General features: G+C 37.9%; 1 protein-coding gene across 1 annotated transcript in view; it reads right to left on the reverse strand.

Moving 5' to 3' along the window:
• Positions 1-554: 554 nt before the first annotated feature.
• Positions 555-23,710, reverse strand: part of LOC124781771 (5-phosphohydroxy-L-lysine phospho-lyase-like) — a 136,373-nt gene continuing 113,217 nt past the window's right edge. The window contains exons 8-9 of the mRNA XM_047253888.1: positions 1,352-1,502; positions 555-1,233 (exon numbers count right to left, since the gene is read on the reverse strand). Of these exons, the coding sequence (XP_047109844.1) occupies positions 1,102-1,233; positions 1,352-1,502 (283 nt within the window). The 3' untranslated portion in view covers positions 555-1,101. The remainder of the gene's footprint in view (positions 1,234-1,351; positions 1,503-23,710) is intronic.

The raw sequence follows: 23,710 nt of genomic DNA on the forward strand, positions 1-23,710 counted from the left end.
TACTTTTTCACAAAACTTTCATTTGAACTCTAAGGTATTTTCATCAATTCCCACTGAGCTGGAAGTGGGACATAAGGTATCCCCATTTAGAACTCTAACACATGGAATCAATAGATTTTGCATTTACCTCAGAACCTACAGAAATATTACTAGATTTTGTAGTCACAAATGCGGCATTGCACCTTTTGCTATTTGTTACTGGAACCTTACTGTCAAGAAAAAAGTAAGTAAAGCTGCCATCAACTCAAAAGTTGGCTTGCAGATTACAGTGCTTTACTAGGCACTGCCCTATTGGAAGTGATATTCATTTCTCTTTAGAAATGCTGAACACAGACAATTATAACTACAGCTTAAAGTAGAGTCTGAATGACACTACATTTTCCACATTAATGAGTAACTGTCAGACATGAAAGAAAGGAAGAGCATTAGGAAAAATCATAGGGTCACCAGTAACTGAACCTTAGATCCTGGATTTGTAGTCTGGCAACCACTAATCAAAATGTATAAAAGACTGAAACCACTGATGGAATGATATGTGTGATGCAATAAACTGATTTGATATGAGAACACTCTTTATTCAATAATGTTCAGTTATAGTAACTATAAAACTAGTTATACAGGACATTTTGTTCTCATCCATACACATCTGTCAGTCATCTTTCACTCTCTCTGAATAATGGGGAACTGGACATATGTTCTCAATAGAATGGAATCACAGATATAAATAACATCTTCAATTTTAGCACCATATTTTATGGGTATAGTCTGGGATGAAATTGAAGTTTCTTACGATGTTTCAGAAATTATGGGTTGATACAAAAATATAGATGCAGCCACACTTCTCAAATGGAGCACATTCTGAAAACAGCATTAAGAGGTAATAAGTATATATGCAGAAACATAAAATCTTGTAAAACGATTACACAAGCAACGACACATAAAATACATTTTGTTAACATTACAGTATATGCAGATTTGTTAATGTGTGGCACGTCAATTATTTTAATTAGCACCATGGAATTGCAGCAGCATATACTTTATATAACATATCACATAATCTGACCAACAGCAATCATCAGCAGCATATATATTTCTCTCTCTTCACGTCTTGATGATATTTTCTGCTTTCTCCCCATCCAGCTTCATTTTTTTCTCGTTTGGGGAACTGTTGTAAGAAGGATCTTCACGTATCTTTCTTATTTCTGGAGAAACAGATCGATTCTCCTCCACCATCTGCAAATTATGATAATGCAGAGTGGAAAGCTGTTGACATTTCTACATATTTAAGTAACATATATCAAAAGTGAGCCATTACAATTGTAATTTAAAGTAACAACACAGTAACACTTACATCTTCATCATCGTTCAGTTCACTCAGAACTTCATCCAGTATTCTGGCCACATGATCAGCATTTTTCTGGCTGAAGACCATTGGTGGCTTGAACTTCAACACATTTCTGTCTGGACCATCTGCACTTAGGAGCACACATTCTTCTTTCAGCCTATTTAAAAATAACTGAGCATTAGAAATAGACTGATACATTTGGTACATGAGATAATAGGGAGATAAATTGAAGTTACAAATTTCAGTTATTAAGTTACTTTCATGCTCCATGGATCATATTGCACAGTAAATTGCCATTATGTGGAAGGAATCATTTTACATTCATATTCCAAATTAATTTGAACATATATTTTTACTCTAATCATCACCTCCCCCTCCCCCAAAATTAAGATTGAGTTAGCAATTCCTGCCCACAACCTTTTAGACGTTACAAATATAGCAGTTTTTCTATGGGATAGAAGGAGTTGTCATGGAGAAACTTTTCAATTTATTTTTAAATTTTACCTTGCTGTCTGTTAGACATTTAGCAGCAGTCAGAATGCCAAACTCCTTAAACAGATGTCTACAAGATTATTGCAGGTGAACACTTTCTTAAAGATGAGTTACCCCAGAACACTATTCCACATGACATTACTGAATGAAAATAAGAAAAATATATGAACTTACTGATTTCTCTCTCTCCAAAATTTGCAGTGATTCTAAGTGCAAATGTGGCTGAACTAAGTTGTTTTATGGGTTGTGATTTATTCATCTCATTACGTACAATTTTCAAATCATTTGATTTGATGTACAGGAGACAGGAGTTCCAACATGTGGGTTTTTTTCCAATTTAAATTCTTATCAATATGGACACCTAAGAATTTTGAAGCTTCCACCCTATGTATTATTTCATCACCATGTGTTAGACTTATCACTGGTGCAGTACCCCTAGAGGTGCAGAACTGAATATGATGTGTCTTTGTGAAATTCAGGGTAAGACCATTCGCAGAAAAACAGTCAATGATACTTCTGTGAACTTTGTTTACTATTTCTTCCATTTCTGTATGTATACTGGAAGTGAATACCGTACCAGTCTCATCTGTAAGAAGAACTAATTCTGCTTGTTGTACATTAGACAGTAGATCATTTACATATGTGAGAAACAGTAGTGGACTAAAGAGTGAGCCTTGAGGAACCCCATACGTGATTTCTCCCCAGTCAGATTTGAATGATTGTTCTCATTAATCAAGGACAGAAACTGAATCTGTTTGATTCACATTGCTGTTAGTAAAGTCTTAATTTCCCATTAGAGATAATAAAGTATCAGTTTTGTTATTAAATAAATAGCTGTAAATGGCACATGTTCAGGAATGTGTTTGTCTGTACTCATATGAAGTTAGTTCTTAATGGGTAATTAATTAATATGGCAATGGAAAACTGCAGATGGAACACAAATATTATACGAATAAAGCTGGCTGGCCATACATACCTCCAGGAGGCAAAATTCTTTGTACTGCCCATAAAAGTACAAGGAGGTAACCTACGTTTCAGAACTAGTAGTTCCTTCCTTGAGGAGAAAGGAGGAATATGTAGGATGAGTACATTGAAAAGCACTTCTGTCCAGAAATGATGAAGTTGGAGTGAGAACTATAGATGGATTAAGAGGAAGAGAAATAAAATTAATAGTAGAGTTACAAACTGGGAGGAAACGAAGACTGATTAGGGAGGGGGTGGGGGAGGGACTAAAGCAGGAAGGGGGGAGAATTAAGACAAAAAAATAAAAGGCAAGTAAGAAAACAATAAAATGAGACACCAAAAAATAGAATAACAGTACTGAAAAAGAAGGTATGGAGAACAGCGTGATTGTATGTTGTTAAAGTTATGTAAAGAAGAGTATCAGGATGTGAAGATATATGCTGTATGTGTAATATAAAGAAGAACGAGGGTTTGAAAACTGAATTACTCTTTTTGACTTCCTATTTATGTGCTTATCTACTGCTCAGTGAGTAGTTGTCTTTCATGATACCATTGCAAATTATAAATGACAATGTAAATTTGAGTATGGAAACAACATTCAAAAATTACAACTGTGTGCTGGACCTTTGCCTTTCGAGGGCACTGTCAGTACCCCATCTCCTACCTTCCAAACTTTACAGAAGCTCTTCTGCGAACCTTGCAGAACTAGCACTCCTGAAAGAAAGGATATTGTGGAGACATGGCTTAGCCACCGCCTTGGGGACGTTTCCAGAATGAGATTTTCACTCTGCAGGGGAGTGTGCGCTGGCAAAGGTCCCGAGTTGGAGTCTCGGTCCAGCATACAGTTTTAATCTGCCAGGAAGTTTCATATCAGCGCACACTCCACTGCAGAGTGAAAATCTCATTCTGGATTCAAAAATTAGGTCAGGTATCTACTCAAATCATGAATGATGGTTGATACTGCATACATGTACTTAAAGATTTTACACACACACACACACACACACACACAAACAAACAAACAAAAAATAACTGTCATGTAGGGGAGCATTTGGATGCCAAAATGCAATTCTTATGCTTGAGTTTTTCAGTATTTATGTGCAAGTCTCCAGGAGCTGTAACAAAGGATAAGGAGAAGTGGAATATCAACATTGGGATCTGAAGGGATACAACAATAAATATTAAGTACATAATTTTTTTAAGGCAAATTAAAAAGTAAGCCAAAATAAAAATGAATTGGGTGAGAACATGTGAATGAAAGATACAAAGAAACACTTGTTTTAATACAGTATACTGAGAATATAAGAGATGGAATAAAAGGGAAGAAATTACCATAGCTTTTAAATATTCGTCTTCAAACTGTTGTTTTAAATGTACTGTCTAAGTAACTTAAAAAAGGATTAGCATCTGGGGAAAGCTATAGACCTCTGCTTGCCTAACAGCTAATAAATATCTGCTGGACAGACTACTCAGCAACTGTAGGGGTTATTTCTAAGTCAGGCACTGTTTGCCAGTAGCCATGTATTCTGGCTGACAGTCTTGTTGGCAGACAGGCAAAAGCAGAAGCCAGGGCAGTAATAGCAACACAGCTGGCAAACAATGGGACTGCTGCCTTGTATTTCTTTATAACCAACTGCACTGATGTCAAGGGGTGCAAAAAAAGGTGTGGTTGTTAGACTGGTGGGATGAGTTTTTAAATCTGCAATATTACAAAAGTATGGTTTGATAACACGAAATCTAAAAATGTGAAATTACTGAGGCACAACAGAACAATTACAGAAAAGTTTAATATAGTAATGGAGGGGATGCTGCATTTCTTGAGTGACAAGAGATTGTTAGTGCAGCAGAAATGAACAAAGGACTGGGAGAATTTCCAATATTTTATCTGAGAGCATAACTGAGATATATAGTCCACAATGATATTCAAGTTGAGAACAGTAGCTTCTTGAGTTCTGTAGACAGTTAATGCTGCGTTAATCTGTAAACATGATGTTATTGTATGTGTAGCATGTAAAGGCACAAAAAAACTGCAACAGAACAATGTATTTGTATCATATGTGTTTACTCTATCAAAATTACAAAATAATTATTTTTTCCAACAGAGAGACTGCATGAAAGTAGATCAGTTTCAAGAAGTAATAATCTTCAGACAAAGATATTAGGAGAAAACAGATCTTGGAAGTATTTTATATGCACACCCATACTTCAGAAGCCATCTTGCAGTGTGTGGCAGAGTGTACTTATATTTACACTATCATTTTCCCCCTTTTTTGTTCCATTTGTGGATGGTGTGTGGGAGGAACCACTGACAGTAAGCTTTGACTTCACTGTTGTGTTCGTTTTATGAGATATATGTAGCATACAGGGTGTCCACAAAGTCACACTATCATTTAAAAAAATCATAACTTGGAAACCATTAGAGACAGACATCTGTAGTTTGTTGTTAAATGTTTAACGGCTCTCCAAGTTTTTTTCCTTTGTCTTTTGTTGTAAATTTGTCTCTGAGTGTATAAAAATAGTGACATACCAGCAGAAGGTGTAATATGCCATCTGGTATGCAGAATCCAAATATATGACCCCAGTGCTGCAGAGTTATCAACGACAATATGGAAGGGCAACAATGGTAAAAATGGGCATAATGAGATGGTTCAAAAACTTTAAAAAGACAGGCAGTGTCAAAGACCTTCCTTGAAGTGGATGCCCCTGTGCCTCGAGCATGTGTCACAGAGTGCAAGCTGTATTTCAACACAAGCCCCAAAGTCAGTTGTCGTGCATCATGTGAACTGAAGAAACCGAGACCAGTTGTCCACTAAGTGTTACGTATTTTGTCGACAAAGTGCAAATGTCCAAGCATTGCAGTCTGCTGTCTCTCCTTTGCAGTTTGCATTCACATGTTCCATGCTGGCTTCACAATGACATTCCACACTTTTGGTCATGTGGATTGCCACAACAGTAGGATTTAAGGCTCTGATAATCCAGACAACACAAGTGAAAAAATCAATGATAGCACAAACCTTAATGTTTGATGTGGCTTAATGCACACTAGGGTGATGGACCAATTTTTCTGTGCAGAGAAAGCCATAATGGGATATGTTTATATGGACATGTTCGAACAGTTCCTGCTCCCACAGACTGAAAAGCTGCATCTGTCCATCATTCTCCAGCAGGATGGTGCACCCATAGATTGGAGTATGAAGATGTGGGATGCACTTAATGAGACATTTCCTGAGAAGTGGATGTATTATGATGAACCCATTGCATGCCCCCCCCCCCCCACAGTCTCCTGATGTCACACCAGTAGACTTCTTTTTGTGAAGTTATGTTAAGGATCACTGTAAAAAATACCAGTCAATGACATTGCTACCATTTCTGCATGAATCAGTGAAACAATCAGAAATATTGATGCTGCAACAATGACCCATTCATGGGCAGAGCTCAAATATCACCTTGATGCTCTGTGAGTGACAAGTAGACCACACACTGAAATATTGGCATAAGAGAAAAAAACTTTGAGGGCTGGTAAATGTTTTACAACAAACCATGATGCTCTGTCTCTAATAGTTTCCAAACTATTGTTGGGTTCAAAGTAATGATACGAATATAATAGAGGGAAACATTCCACGAGGGAAAAATATATCTAAAAACAAAGATGATGTAACTTACCGAACAAAAGTGCTGGCAGGTCAACAGACACACAAACAAACACAAACATACACACGAAATTCAACCTTTGGCAACAAACTGTTGCTTCATCGGGAAAGAGGAAAGGAGAGGGAAAGATGAAAGGATGTGGGTTTTAAGGGAGAGGGTAAGGAGTCATTCCAATCCCGGGAGCGGAAAGACTGACCTTGGGGGAAAAAAGGACAGGTATACACTCGTACACACACACATATCCATCCGCACATACACAGACACAAGCAGACATTGTCTGACATTTTCCAGTACATTTTGTGGTGCATACTTGTATGTGGGAACGTGTTGTTTCATAAGTTTATGTTGTAAGGCAAGCTGTTGATGTATTATTTTTGCTACATTGTCATGTCTTCTGGGGTAATCTGTATTTGCTAGTATTGTACATCCGCTTGTGATGTGATCTACTGTTTCTATTTGTTGTTTGCAAAGTCTGCATTTATCTGTTGTGGTATTGGGATCTTTAATACTATGCTTGCTGTAATATCTGGTGTTTATTGTTTGATCCTGTATTGCAATAATGAATCCTTCCATCTCACTGTATATATTGCCTTTTCTTAGCCATGTGTTGGATGCATCTTGAACGATGTGTGGCTGTGTTAGATGATACGGGTGCTTGCCATGTAGTGTTTTCTTTTTCCAATTTATTTTCTTCGTATCTGTTGATGTTATGTGATCTAATGGGTTGTAGAAGTGGTTATGAAATTGCAATGGTGTAGCCGATGTATTTATATGAGTGATTGCTTTGTGTATTTTGCTAGTTTCTGCTCGTTCCATAAAGAATTTTCTTAAATTGTCCACCTGTCCATAATGTAGGTTTTTTATATCGATAAATCCCCTTCCTCCTTCCTTTCTGCTTAATGTGAATCTTTCTGTTGCTGAAAGTATGTGATGTATTCTATATTTGTGGCATTGTGATCGTGTAAGTGTATTGAGTGCTTCTAGGCTTGTGTTACTCCATTTCACTACTCCAAATGAGTAGGACAATATTGGTATAGCATAAGTATTTATAGCTTTTGTCTTGTTTCTTGCTGTCAATTCTGTTTTCAGTATTTTTGTTAGTCATTGTCTATATTTTTCTTTTAGTTCTTCTTTAATATTTGTATTGTCTATTCCTATTTTTTGGCCGTATCCTAGATATTTATAGGCATCTGTTTTTTCCATCGCTTCTATGCAGTAGCTGTGGTTATCCAATATATAATCTTCTTGTTTAGTGTGTTTTCCCTTGACTATGCTATTTTTCTTACATTTGTCTGTTCCAAAAGCCATATTTATATCATTGCTGAATACTTCTGTTATCTTTAGTAATTGGTTAAGTTGTTGATTTGTTGCTGCCAGTAGTTTTAGATCATCCATGTATAGCAAATGTGTGATTTTGTGTGGGTGTGTTCCAGTAATATTGTATCCATAATTTGTATTATTTAGCATGTTGGATAGTGGGTTCAGAGCAAGGCAGAACCAGAAAGGACTTAATGAGTATCCTTGGTATATTCCACGCTTAATCTGTATTGGCTGTGATGTGATATTATTTGAATTTGTTTGGATATTAAGTGTGGTTTTCCAATTTTTCATTACTATGTTTAGGAACTGTATCAATTTAGGATCTACTTTGTGTATTTCCAATATTTGTAGTAACCATGAGTGGGGTACACTATCAAAAGCTTTTTGGTAATCAATGTATGCATAGTGTAGCGACCTTTGTTTAGTTTTAGCTTGATATGTCACCTCTGCATCTATTATCAGTTGCTCTTTGCATCCTCATGCTCCTTATTATTATTATTATTATTATTATTATTACTGTTATTATATTATCATTATCTTTGTTTTTATAGATGAGTGTCACTACTATGTACTTAAGTCTGTTGATTTTGGATTGACTGCTTTCAAAGGCATACCAACAGTAGCCCTGTTAAGGCAGCACAAGATTTTAATATTTTGCTATAAACACTGGCGTAGCCCAAAGAATGGGCAGTGTGTGTGTGTGTGTGTGTGTGTGTGTGTGTGTGTGTGTGTGTGTGTGTGTGTGGTGTAGGCCATGAAGATCCTGAGAAAGCTTACTTACAAATTTTCAGGAAAAAACCTTAATTGATGAATCTAGGAACACACAAAACACCCATATGTATTGCTTCCTTAGAGATTGTGAGGACAACATTGATTACAATTTGCATAGGGACATTTAAACAGTCATTCTTCGTATGCTCCACATGTATGTTTATATGCAGTTTAAAACTGTCACATAATTGCATAATTATGTGAATTTTTTTGACAATTGTCTTTGACATGTGCGAAAAAACCAGTATACATAGGATACCACTGATGAAGGGCATGTGCACCCAATACTAGTCCAGCAATAGATAAATTGCCTCACTGAGCATTCCTTCTGATGCCCGAGGGTTCTGCTTTTTCTGCTCCATGAAATCTCTTTCTATTTATAGACCACTTTGACCCTAGTTTCTTTAGGACTTCATTTGCTGAACTAACATTCCACTTGTATGTCCTCTCTCTGTTTATGTTTCTGTCTTCAGCTTCTATTGGCCCAATTTGTGGTTTTTCTAGGCTGAGTTTGGCTTAATGTGTTGACTTGATCCCTTGTATGTGTCAGAATTTTGCCAGTGATTATTGTTGGTGGCAGCCTGCTAATGTGCTCACAGAATTTTAACCTTCATTTTCTGTCATCTACTGCCAGGTTTGGCGTATTCACTGTAGTTTTTCTAGAGTGAAATACACTCCTGGAAATGGAAAAAAGAACACATTGACACCGGTGTGTCAGACCCACCATACTTGCTCCGGACACTGCGAGAGGGCTGTACAAGCAATGATCACACGCATGGCACAGCGGACACACCAGGAACCGCGGTGTTGGCCGTCGAATGGCGCTAGCTGCGCAGCATTTGTGCACCGCCGCCGTCAGTGTCAGCCAGTTTGCCGTGGCATACGGAGCTCCATCGCAGTCTGTAACACTGGTAGCATGCCGCGACAGCGTGGACGTGAACCATATGTGCAGTTGACGGACTTTGAGCGGGGGCGTATAGTGGGCATGCGGGAGGCCGGGTGGACGTACCGCCGAATTGCTCAACACGTGGGGCGTGAGGTCTCCACAGCACATCGATGTTGTCGCGAGTGGTCGGCGGAAGGTGCACGTGCCCGTCGACCTGGGACCGGACCGCAGCGACGCACGGATGCACGCCAAGACCGTAGGATCCTACGCAGTGCCGTAGCGGACCGCACCGCCACTTCCCAGCAAATTAGGGACACTGTTGCTCCTGGGGTATCGGCGAGGACCATTCGCAACCGTCTCCATGAAGCTGGGCTACGGTCCCGCACACCATTAGGCCGTCTTCCGCTCACGCCCCAACATCGTGCAGCCCGCCTCCAGTGGTGTCGCGACAGGCGTGAATGGAGGGACGAATGGAGACGTGTCGTCTTCAGCGATGAGAGTCGCTTCTGCCTTGGTGCCAATGATGGTCGTATGCGTGTTTGGCGCCGTGCAGGTGAGCGCCACAATCAGGACTGCATACGACCGAGGCACACAGGGCCAACACCCGGCATCATGGTGTGGGGAGCGATCTCCTACACTGGCCGTACACCACTGGTGATCGTCGAGGGGACACTGAATAGTGCACGGTACATCCAAACCGTCATCGAACCCATCGTTCTACCATTCCTAGACCGGCAAGGGAACTTGCTGTTCCAACAGGACAATGCACGTCCGCATGTATCCCGTGCCACCCAGCGTGCTCTAGAAGGTGTAAGTCAACTACCCTGGCCAGCAAGATCTCCGGATCTGTCCCCCATTGAGCATGTTTGGGACTGGATGAAGCGTCGTCTCACGCGGTCTGCACGTCCAGCACGAACGCTGGTCCAACTGAGGCGCCAGGTGGAAATGGCATGGCAAGCCGTTCCACAGGACTACATCCAGCATCTCTACGATCGTCTCCATGGGAGAATAGCAGCCTTCATTGCTGCGAAAGGTGGATATACACTGTACTAGTGCCGACATTGTGCATGCTCTGTTGCCTGTGTCTATGTGCCTGTGGTTCTGTCAGTGTGATCATGTGATGTATCTGACCCCAGGAATGTGTCAATAAAGTTTTCCCTTCCTGGGACAATGAATTCACGGTGTTCTTATTTCAATTTCCAGGAGTGTATGTATCCCTCTTCTACCAGCTTTGGGCCACGAATGTGCTGCATGCCGCTTTTTGTGTAGAGTGTTAGTGTCTCATTTGCATATAACGTTTCAGCCTTTGTTATTGTATATTTTGTTATAGGGTCTGATCTTTGTGTGAATGGATATGCAGTTCTTATTACATATGTCCTGTGTCTTTCCATATGCTCACTACATTTTTTGTACTCAAGTCTTCAGTGAGCTTTCTCCTCTTGTAGATTGGAAGGTTTCACTTAGACTTTTGTCTATCTTGTCATATTTTGCGCATATTTTTGTATGTTTAATTTTGAGCAGAAAATTCAGACTCCTAGACAGAGATTTGCAGGCCAAATTTTGTGTGTATTCTTTTAGTATTTCTCTTTGTTTGGTAGCTGTTACTTCTATACCTTAAAGTATGACTAGATCATCATCTTAAGATTGCCCTAGCCATATTGGTTTCCAATGTCCTTGGATTTTCAGTTCTTTTTCCCATTGTCTCATTACTCTGTCCAGGACTAGGCTGAACAATTGTGGAGATAATAATCCTTTGCCTGTGAATGCTGCAGTGTTGATCATGACGGGATCATAGATTTCATTCATTAATTTAACTTTTGATGTTGTGTCAGGCAGTGTCTGAACAAAATGTGTTGGTCAAAGAAATCATATGCCTTCTTCAAATCTGTGAAGGTGCAAATGATTGGAGCATACCTGATCACATTTATTTCAGAAATGTTTTAGATTAATTATTTGTTCTCTTCATGAATGACAACAGCAGAAGCCTGCCTGGTATTCACCAGTTTTGTGTTCTAATTGTTCCAGTGTTCTTTTCAGTAAACATGGTGAAGGAATTTTGTAGATCACTTGTAGCAGGGATATTCCTCTGTAGCTGTTAACATTCAACCTTACATCAGTGTAACACATCACTTATAGATTAGGTCTTAAGCCTGTTCCAACTGGCCAACTGATGCCTACAGGGCAGTATAAAGAGTGATCTGTGACTGTGAGACATGCAATCAGTATGTTGCCAATCTCTCTAACCGTTATTGCTAGTAGAGGAATCCTGTAATATTGCTGTTTCTTTATTCACAGCTCCTCATTTGGCCCCATGCAGCTGAGTGGACCTTGTTCCAGACCTCCCTACCTTATAAAAAAGTTGAGGAGGTACCAGCGATCAAACACGGATCCTTCCTCAACAAATATAGCAATGTTATCCAGTTGGTAATGGAAGTAGCCACTCCCAAAAAATAAATAAAACAAGTAAATAATTAGAGTTGCAGTTCTCTGTGACAGGCACTGTGGCCATCAGAGTGTATTAGTGTTATTCATGATTAGTGTTGTTACCAGTCTTGGTAGGGTATATAAGGTACAACAAAATCAACAGATGTTGAGTGATCACTAAGTGACACAGAGATGCTGCATTCTCATGTGAGACAGTGTTATCAACACCTGACGGAGTTTGAGTGGGACTCCATTTCGCCATTTGGTAGAGTCGAGCAACATCCAAGTTTGTAGGGCATTTGGGTGAGACAATGGCCTGATGGTGTACTGCATGGGAATTGGAGGTCAGGCATAGGCATCACTGAGGTTCCGGTTGACCACATTTCACCTATGCAAGATGGGATCACTGTATTTCACTCCACTCATTTTATAACCCCTTCACATCTGCAACTGCTATCCAAGGAAGAGTAAAGGACGCCTTGCAACATTCTGTGCCATACTGTACCATGGGTCAGAGACTAGCAGCAGTTAGACCAGAGAATTACCATCCCGTGCATAGGCTGCCATTAACACCGCAAAGCAAGCAGCTGTTTTTTGAATGGTGCCATGACCAAGAAGTATGGACTGCTGTTGCATGCCATCGTTTAGTGCTGAATTGCAGTTCTGCTTTATATCAAATGACCATTGTTGGCAAGTACAGTGGTAACCTGGGGAGAGGTACCATTCTTCCAATGCTTTGGAGAGTCAGAGTTATTTTAGTCTTAGTATCATCCTTTGGGTATGACTTCAGGTCACCACTGGTAGTGATTTAGGGAACAATGATGGAACAATTGTACATCACGGACATCCTTCTTCTTCGTGTGCTTCCTCTCATATGTCAGTATCTGGTACTATTTTTCAACAGGGCAACACTCACCCATGTACGACATGAGTCTCTATAAATTGTTTGCATGATACTGAGGTACTTCCATGGCCAGAAAGATTCATTGATCTGTGCATGTGTGGGACCAGTTTGGATGCTAACTGTGTACCAGTGCCATTATCCTGATGTACTGCCAGTGACTTTTTCACTATGAATTTCAATTACAGGAAGTAGCCTCTCCTTCCAGGAGTGTGTAGGAGAACTGTTAAGTCTGGAAGGTATGAGATGAAGTAATAACAGAAGTAAGACTGTGAGGGCAGGACATGAGGCATACTTGGGTCCCAGGTTCAGGCCTGAGGGAAGATCCTTCTGCATTATATTATTTCTATTGTCTCTGGTATCTTGCTAAAGCTCAATATATTTCCTACAGGTAGGTTGTAAACTGTCGGCATCACTAGTCTGCACATTTTTGGATCCACTATTGTACATAAAGAGCTTTTCAATATCAACATTTATCGCATAGTATTGCGTACCGTGAACCTGATGCCAATTTAAAATATAATTTATTTCATGACACTTTTGTAAATGCATTTGAAAACAGCTTCCTCAAGAAAATAGTTAAATATACTCATAAGAAACCATGTAACAAACCATGGCTTACTAAGGGTATAAAAATATCTTGTAACCAGAAAAGGGAAACGTATCTGACAGCAAGAATGAGTAGTGACCCAGAAACTATCAAACATTACAAAAACTACTGTGCTATATTAAGAAAAGTTATTAAGATGTCCAGAAGTATGTGTATCATGTCTGAAATCAGCAACTCTGATAATAAAATTAAAACAATTTGGAATATTATTAAAAAAGAAACAGGTCAACCAAGAGTGCAGGAAGACAGTATTACCATCAAATTGAATGAAAACTTTACGAACAAAAAGTCAGAAGTTGAAAATATTTTTAATAATCATTTTCTAGATGTTGTGGATATAGTAGGATCCAGGTGTTTATTAGAAGATGATAGGCTGTTAATGGAAGAGGCCATACCTATACAATTTGATACAATTGAAATCACACCCACTTCTCCCTCTGAAATTAGGAAAATAATAAACTTGCTTAAAAGCAAAAACTCACATGGAATTGATGGCATTTCCAGCAAAATACTAAAAGCTTGTTCCCAACAGATAAGTAAGATTCTCAGCCAACTGTGTAATAGCTCTCTGGAACAGGGCATTTTCCCTGATAGACTGAAATATGCTATTGTTATATCTTTGCATAAAAAAGGGAATAGATCTGATGTCAACAATTACCTCCAATCTCCCTTCTAACAGCTTTATCCAAAATTTTTGAGAAAGTAATGTATTCAAGAGTAGCTTCACATATCTGTAAAAATGAAGTACTAACAAAATGTCAGTTTGGTTTCCAGAAAGGTTTTTCAACAGAAAATGCCATATATGCTTTCACCAATCAAATTTTGAATGATCTGAATAACCGAACACCACCCATTGGGAATTTTTGTGATCTCTTAAAGGCTTTTGATTGTGTAAATCATGAAATTCTGCTAGACAAGCTCAAATATTGTGGCATGAGTGGGACAATGCACAAATGGTTCAATTCGTACCTAACTGGACGAGTGCAGAAAGTTGAAATAAGCAGTTCTCATAATATGCAAAGATCAGCACATTCCTCAAACTGGGGAACTATCAAGAATGGGGTTCCACAAGGGTCGGTCTTGGGTCCTTTGTTGTTCTTAATATATATTAATGACTTGCCATTCTATATTCATGAAGAGGCAAAGTTAGTTCTCTTTGCTGATGATACAAGTATAGTAATCACACCTGACAAACAAGAATTAACTGATGAAATTGTCAATAACGTCTTTCAGAAAATTACTAAGTGGGTCCTTGCAAATGGACTCTGACTGAATTTTGATAAGACACAGTACATACAGTTCCGTACAGTAAATGGTATGACGCCATTAATAAATATAGACCTTAATCAGAAGCATATAGCTAAGGTAGAATATTCAAAATTTTTAGGTGTGTCCATTGATGAGAGATTAAATTGGAAGATCTGCTGAAACGTTTGAGTTCAGCTACTTATGCAATAAGGGTCATTGGAAATTTTGGTGATAAACATCTTAGTAAATTAGCTTACTGCACCTACTTTCACTCATCACTTGCGTATGGCATCATATTTTGGGGTAATTCATCACTGAGGAATAAAGTTTTTATTGCACAAAAGCGTGTAATCAGAATAATAGCCTGAGTCCACCCAAGATCATCCTGCAGACATTTATTTAAGGATCTAGGGATATTCACAGAAGCTTCTCAGTATATATACTCTCTTATGAAATTTGTTATTAACAACCAAAACCAATTCAAAAGTAATAGCAGTGTGCATAACTACAATACTAGGAGAAAGGATGATCTTGACTATTCAAGATTAAATCTAGCTTTGGCACAGAAAGGGGTGAATTATACTGCCATTAAAGTCTTTGGTCACTTACCAAATAGTATCAAAAGTCTGACAGATAACCTATAAGTATTTAAGAAGAAATTAAAAGAATTTCTGAATGACAACTGCTTCTACTCCATAGAGGAATTTTTAGATATAAATTAAGAAAAAAAGAAAAAAAATATTTAAAAAATTTAAAAAAACAAAAAAATTAAAAAAGTTGTTATATTAACTTAATTATGTCATGTATTGGAAAATTTGACTCGTTCCACATCATTACGAAATATCGTATTCATGATCCATGGAACTAGTATTAATCTAATCTAATCTAATATAGACAAATGTCTGTTGAATTCTGATTCTCAGTCTGACCTATGCAGCAATGAATACCAACGCAACTGGCCAGTCTTCAATAATGAGAGTGTCTGGGGTATCAGTAATGTGGTGTGGCAGTCCATATCAAGTGCCATCAGCCAGCGACATTAGTCCTTCCTGGAATCACTTGTGCCACCCCTTAACTCTTTGAATGGACATGCAGTGCCTTTGTACACACTTTTGTTGTTATTTGATGAATTTCTGTTTCCCAAACTCCTTCCATTGTCAGAAAAGGCACTACATGTCTTTGCTCTTCTTTGGAAGCCTACGTTTCACTGCATTCAGCATGACTGAGTACAGCAGATGGTCTACACATGCAGGTGCTCAATCTGTTGTCACATAGGCAAGCATCTGTGTCCCTCCAGTGGTGAGTTTGGGGCCTCAGCTTTTTGTAGGGACCAAACCTTCTTCTATAGGCAATGGTATTAGTCAACTTATGTGGTTTTCGTTTTTTCTTTTTGAATTCACCTTATACTTTGATCAGATTGTGTGATTTTGCCACAGCTTTTACAAAAGTTACTGTATCTGTTTTTGCTAGTTAGTGTATAACTTGACTTGTTCCACATCCCTGAAGGCTCATTCATTATAAGATTTGCAGCACAAATTGAATGACACATTACCAGAAGCATTCTGGTACAAAGGTTGCAAGCATTATTGAGTTAATAACCCACTATCATTCAGAAGCCTGTTCAGAGACTTTGTGATTTTTACACATACATTTACTTTCATGGTATTTATCATTAATAACAGGAGCATGTTCAGGGTCTAACTTAGGATGGAGGCATCTCATACCAGTTTCTTGAAAAAGGGAATGGTAAAAGTAAAATTAATTTACTTATACTCAGGGTGTCCATAATTGAAGTTCCAGTTTCAACACACTGTGAGAAGAGAATCACTGCTCAGAATAATGTCAAATTATAACAGCATATTGCTGAATGATGGACCTTGCTGTTGCTGGGGTGGCTTATGTGGCATACCATAGGTGCAACCACAATGCGTTGAGAGACCAGCGAAACGCATGCTTCCTGAAGAGGGGAAGCAGGCTTTTCAGTAGTTGCAGGGGCAACAGTCTGGATGATTGACTGATCTGGCCTTGTAACACTAATCAAAACGGCCTTGCTGTGCTGCTACTGCGAACGGCTGAAAGCAAGGGGAAACTACAGCCACAATTTTTCCTGAGGGCATGCAGGTCTACTGTATGTTTAAGTGATGATGACATCATCTTGAGTAAAATATTTCAGAGGTAAAACAGTCCTACATTTGAATCTCTGGGCAGGGACTACTCAGGGTGATATTGTCATCAGGAGAAACAACTCAGATATTCTGTGGGTCCAGAGTGTGGAAAGTCAGATCCCTTAACTGGGCAGGTGGGTTAGAAAATTTAGAAAAAGACATGGATAGGTTGAAGTTATAGTGAAAATTAGTAAAGTTCAGTGGCAAGAGAAACAGGACTTCTGCTCAGGTGAGTATAGGGTTGTAAATATAAAATCAAGTAGGAGTAATGGAGGAGTAGGTTTAATAATGAATAAGAAAATAGGAATGTGGGTACGCTACTATGATCAACATAATGAGCACATCATTGTAGCCAAGATAGACACAAAGCCCACACCCAGCACAGTTGGAATGAAGATGGCGTCGCGTGTAGAAGTGTGTATAAATAGTTCCACGGTAAACGGCTACATATCGAGTATAAATTGTATAAAGTGCAATAACTACATCGCGAAAGGTATCAAGTTATGTGCAGTGTTGCAAAAATGGATTCATAAAAAGTGTTTCGCGGGAACGGAAGAATGGGACGCGAAATGTGACTGTGGCATGGAATGCTGCGATCTACTAACGGTAGCTTTGTCAAGATACGATAACTGCATAGAAGAAAGTGTTACTACATCGCTTCAGCAAGACCTTGTGCTTGCAAATCATTACGTAAATAAGTTAGAGGAACTGATAAAGCAGCGGAATTATGACGATTTAAAAAACGAGTGTAATGAAAACATACCGGCAATTTTCGTTTCAAACAAAACTTCTGCTAGTAGTAAACGAAATCTTTCTGGTGGTATGACATCGTCAGTAAATAGAGTGCAAAGAAAAACGGGTAATAAAGACACGACAGGACGAAATGTGAACTCAAAAAATAAGACACGTGAAAGTGAATCTAGATCATCTGTGTGTTCTAACGAGAGAAATGTTTCTCCAAAGTGTACTATAAAAACGACGCAACAAGGGCACCTGGAGAACAACAAATATCAAGTCTGTGTATTAGGTGATAGTCATGCAAAGGGTGTGGCACAAATAATAAATGATCGGCAGTCGCAATTCAGAGTAACAGCCATTGTCAAACCTGGTGCTCCCCTTAATGAAATAGTAAATAATTGTGAAAACTTAGTTAAGACTGGAACATGCTGTGTGCTAATAGGTGGAGCAAATGACATATACAAAAATGAAAGCCAACTAGCGACAAGGGCACTACAAACAGCTCTAAAAAAGCTGTCAGATCTAAATTTAAAGGTTCTCGTTGTAAGTGTGCCACATAGACATGATCTAATCAAGGAATCATGTGTAAACAAAGAAATAAAGTCAACAAATAATAAATTCAGGAAGATCTGCTGTGCTTTTAAGAGTGCAACTTTTGTGGATGCAAACAGCTCAGTGAGAAATCATTTCACGAGGCATGGACAGCACAGGAACTATTATGGAAAAAAGATGATGGGTGAAAAGATACTAGAAGAAATAAGCCGCATAACAGTAGAAAAGTTCCCTAAAATCCCACTCCAAATGAGGACAGAAGCAGAAGAAAAGAAAACCTTAACAAGAGCAACATTTGCTGAAGCACTAAAAACATCATCATCTGCTATTGTAAATATTAAAATGTCATCAGCTGCCACAGCTAGTATAAACAATCAATCAGCATCATCAACTTCAAGTAGGAAAAGCAACAGAAACAAGAAACCTGTGGTACAACAGGATTTTTGGTATCCAGCCATAATGAAAACTCCAAGATAACAGTGTTAAACGAAAGGAGAAATACCACCAGTGCTCACTCCCCTGTTCTGAAGATTATGACTCTAAATGTGCAGTGCCTCAAGAACAAATATTGTGAACTTGAAATAGCAGTAAGTAACACCCAACCTGATGTCTTGTGTATTACAGAACATTGGTGTAAGGACCAAGAAATTAGTAGTATTCATATTAATCCATTTAAACTGGCAAATAATTATAGTAGGAAAATTGCAAAAGGTGGTGGAGTCGGTATTTACCTTAGACAAGAGTTAGAATTTAAAAAGAGATGTGAAGCAGAGAACTTAAGTATTGAAAAGTTTTTTGAAGCAGGTGCTGTCCAGCTATATGGCCTGATGAAAAAAGTCATAGTCATAACAGTGTATAGGTCACCATGTAGAAACATAGAAGTCTTTTTTGATAAATTAGAATTGTTGCTAAATACTATTTACAAAAAAGAAACTGTGATTATTCTTTGTGGTGATTTCAATATTAATCTTCTGGTTGAAAGTCAACAAAAAAGGCAATTTTTGGACATATTAAAGAGTTTCAACATGTCACCACACATAAACAATTCAACTAGAATAACAAACACCTCCAATAGCCTCATAGATAACATTTTCTCAAATATGTCAGAAACTGACATAGAGGTAACAAACATAGATTTAGGATTGTCTGACCACAATGCTCTCACCATTGAAATCCCTTTAAAGTCAAAGGAAGATAAAGGTGTAAATAATATTTACAAAAGAAACTTCTCTGTGGACAGCTGTCATCAGTTCATAAGTATCTTAGAAAATTAAAATTGGTTAGATGTTTTGAAACAGTCAAGTACAGATGAGCTATATAGTGTATTTGCATCGATTTATATGATGAACTTTGAGATGTGTTTTCCAAAGAAACTGACCAGAGTCAAGTCTACTGGATACATAAAGTCAAGTTCTTGGATGACTCTTGGAATTAAGAAATCATGTGAAAACATGAAAAAACTGAATTCAGAGTTGAGGGAGTGTACAAATATTGATTTTATAGAATATGTAAAGAGGTATAGGAAAATATACCGCACAGTAATTGCAAATGCAAAGTTATTAAGTAATAATATGGAAATAAAACAGTCCAGAAATAAAACTAAAATAGCATGGGAAATTGTGAGAAAAGAAACCGGGGTACCTACCAAAGACAAGGAAATTATTCTAAAAGATGAGGAGAATAAAATGGTAGATAAATATGCCATGCCTAATTATATAAATAATTACTTTTTAAATGTACCCCAGACATTAAGCAGGAATCTTGGGGAGCAGATTAAGATGGAAGCACCCGAGGCAGCCAGCAGTATGATGGCAGTTCCAACAAACGAAAAAGAAGTCTTAAAAGTGATTAAAAGTCTGAAGTCCAAGATGTCAGCTGGAGTAGATGAGGTGCCAATAATATTAGTAAAGAAAACAGCTAATCAGATAGCGAAACCACTGATGCACATAGCAAACTTGTCAATGGCTGAGGGCGTGTTTCCACAAAAACTGAAAATTTCTAAAGTCATTCCCCTGTTGAAAAAGGGTGATAAACTTAAAATAGAAAACTACAGACCTGTCTCACTCCTCCCAACTTTCTCTAAAGTTTTAGAGATACTAATGAAATATAGAGTCACACATTATCTTAATATGCACAATCTGATAAACAGTAATCAGCATGGATTTCAAGCTGGGAGAAGTACCGAAACAGCTGTACTAGAATACACAAAAGAAATAATCACTAAATTGGAAGAGGGAAATAGTGTAGTTGGGATAAATGTAGATTTGTCAAAAGCCTTTGACACTGTTAACCACAGCATACTTTTGAAAAAGCTTGAAGCTATAGGTATCAGAGGACCGGTAAAAAAGTGGTTTGAGTCTTATCTGGAAAAGAGGATGCAGGTGGTTGAAATTACAGCACCAAATATTAATCAAAAAATTAAACTAAGATCAGATCCAAGGGAGGTCACAGTAGGAGTACCTCAAGGAAGTGTATTAGGCCCCTTGCTGTTCCTCATTTACATTAATGATATTCAGGTGTCAGGGAGAAAAGCTAGAATCATGTTATTTGCTGATGATACTAGTTTAATAGTTAGTGATATGAAGCAGTCATTGCACAGTACTGTGGACCATGTTCTACAAGGTATACAAAAATGGTTTAGTGCTAACAAGCTAACACTGAATGCAAAAAAAACTAATTATGTGCGATATGGAAAAATAAGTGAACAGGACGACCTAAATCCCACCATGGAGGGCAAACAACTTGAAAGAGTACAGTGTGCAAAATTCCTGGGTATGCACATTGATGAGAAGATTAATTGGAAGGACCATGTGGTGAACTTAGCACTAAAATTAAATTCAGCATGTTTTGTGCTTAGAATAATTTCAAGAGTTTGTAGTAATGACTGTACCAGATTAGTATATTTTGGCTATTTTCAGTCCATTGCATCCTATGGGATAGTATTTTGGGGAAAAACAAATTGTCGTCTAAATGAGATTTTCAAATTGCAAAAACGTGCTATTCGGATAATGACCCACAGCCCACCTCAAACACATTGTAGGCCCCTTTTTAAAGCATTGAAAATTTTAACAATTCCATCATTATACATTCTGAAATGTCTGTTGGTGATCAAAAGAAATCAGGACAAAATGAAAACCAATACAGACTTCCATAATTACGATACACGGCAATGTAAAGATCTCCACATACAAGCTGTAACAAGGACCCGAAGCCAGAAACATGTATGTAATCAAGGCATCAAACTTTTTAATGCACTACCAAAACATATCAAAGAGCTGGAAAATGAGGATAAATTTAAAACTGTTCTAAAGAACCACATGCTTGACAAATGCTATTACAGCATAAGTGAATATCTCTGCGCAACTGTATAAAATATATGTTTAAGTTAATGTGACAAATGAAATTACATCAGTGCATAATAAATTATGTTATAAAAACACTTATTAGTTGTATATTGTATTAAACATAAGATAGATTAGTATGAATTCAGCACAGATACAAACTTTGTAAAGATATTATATAGTTGTTAAAATGTACCCTGACAAATCCTATATCACAAATGTGATCATTGGGATGATAATAAATAAATAAATAAATAAAAGTAGTATAAGATTATATGCCAAATAGCTCTGCAGATGAGGAAGAAATTATAGAAATAGGTGATGAGAAAAAATAAATTATTTACATAGTTAAGGGAGACGAAAATTTAATTGTGACGGAAGTTTGGAATTCAATAGTATGAAAGAGAAGAGAAGGAAAAATATAAGTGAATATGGACTGGGGAAAAGGAATGAAAGAGGAAGCCACCTGGTATAATTTTGCACAGAGCATAATTTAATCATTGCTAACATCTGGTTTAAGAATCATGGATCAGGGTTGTGCACATGGAAGAGACCTGGAGACACTGGAAAGTTTCGGATTCATTATTGAGATTTCAGAACCTGATTCTAAGTTGTAAGGTATTTCCAAGGTCATATGTGCACTCTGACTGCAATTTATTGGTTACAAACTGTAGATTAAAACTGAAGAAATTGCAAAAATGTAGGAAATTAAGGAGAAGGGACCTGGACAAGTTGAAAGAACCAGATGTTGTTGAAAGTGTCAGAGGAAGCATTAAGCAATGATTGACAAGAACAGAGGAAAGGAATATAGTAGCAGATGAATGGGTAGCTTTGAGAGATGAAATAGTGAAGGCAGCAGAGGATCAAATAGATAAAAATACAAGGCCCAGTAGTAATCCTTGGATAACACAGGAGATGTTGAATTTAATTGATGAAAGAAGAAAATATAAAAATGCAGCAATTAAAGCAGGTTAAAGGAAACAGAAACATAAAAAAAATGAGGTTGACAGAAAGTGCAAAATAGCTATGCAGGAATGGCTGGAGGAAAAATGTGAGGATTTAGAAGTGTATTTCACTAAGGGAAAGATTGATACTGCTACAGTAAAATTAAAGAGGGCTTTGGAGAAAAGAGAAGCAGCTTCATGAGTATCAAGAGCTGAGATGGAAAACTGATCCTAACAAAGAAAAGAAAGCTGAAAAGTGGAACGAATGTATAGAGGGTCTATACAAGAGAGATGAACTCAAAGGCAATGATATAGAAATGGAAGAGGACACAGATGAAGATGACATAGAAGATATGATACTGTAAGATGAATTTGACAGTGCACTGAAAGACCTAAGGTGAAACAAGGCTCCATGAGTAGATGACATTCCATCAGGACTACTGACAGGCTTGGGAGAGCCAACTGCCACAGAACTCAAAATACATTAAGACAGACAAAATACCCTCAGACTTCAGAAAGAATGCTGGCAGGTGTGAATATTACTGACCTACCAGTCTAATAAGTCATGGTTACAAAACACTAATATGAATTCTTTGCAGAAGAATGGAAAAACTGGCAGATGCTGACCTCAGGGAAGATCAGTCTGAATCGTGGAGAAATGCAGGAACATATGAGGCACTACTCACCCTCCAACTTCTCTTAGACGATAGGCTAAGGAAAGGCAAACCCTGGAATACTCTGAAATTCTGAAGGTAGCAGGTGTGAAAACAAGAAGCAAAAGGCTGTTTACAACTTGTACGGAAGCTTTAAGGGGTGAGGTGCATGAAAGGAAAGCAGTGGTTGGGAAGAGAGTCAAACAGGGTTATAGACTACCACCAATGTTATTCAATCTTTACATTGAGCAAACAGTAAAGGAAACAAAAGAAAAGTTTGTAGCAGGAATTAAAATTTAGGAAGAAGAAATAAAACTGTTTGCCAACAACATTGTAATTTTGTCAGAGACAACAAAGGACTTGGAAGAGCAGCTGAAAGAATGGACAGTGTCTTGAAAGTAGGATGTAAGATGGGCATTAGCCAAAGCAAAATGAGGGTAATTGAATGTAGTTGAATTAAGTCAGATGATGCTGAGGGAACTAGATTAGGAAACAAGACACTGAAAGTGATAGATGAGTTTTGTTATTTGGGCAACAAAACAACTGAGAGTGGCCAAAGTAGAGAGGATATAACAGCATTTCTGTAGAAAAGAAATTTGAAATTTGTTAACACTGAATATAGAGTTTAGTCTTGGGAACTCTTTCCTGGAAGTATTTGTATGGAGTGTAGCCATGCATGGGATGATGAACAGTTTAACCAAGAAGA

The sequence above is a fragment of the Schistocerca piceifrons genome, chromosome 1, assembly GCF_021461385.2.
Source record: "Schistocerca piceifrons isolate TAMUIC-IGC-003096 chromosome 1, iqSchPice1.1, whole genome shotgun sequence".
In the NCBI taxonomy this organism is placed as follows: domain Eukaryota; kingdom Metazoa; phylum Arthropoda; class Insecta; order Orthoptera; family Acrididae; genus Schistocerca; species Schistocerca piceifrons.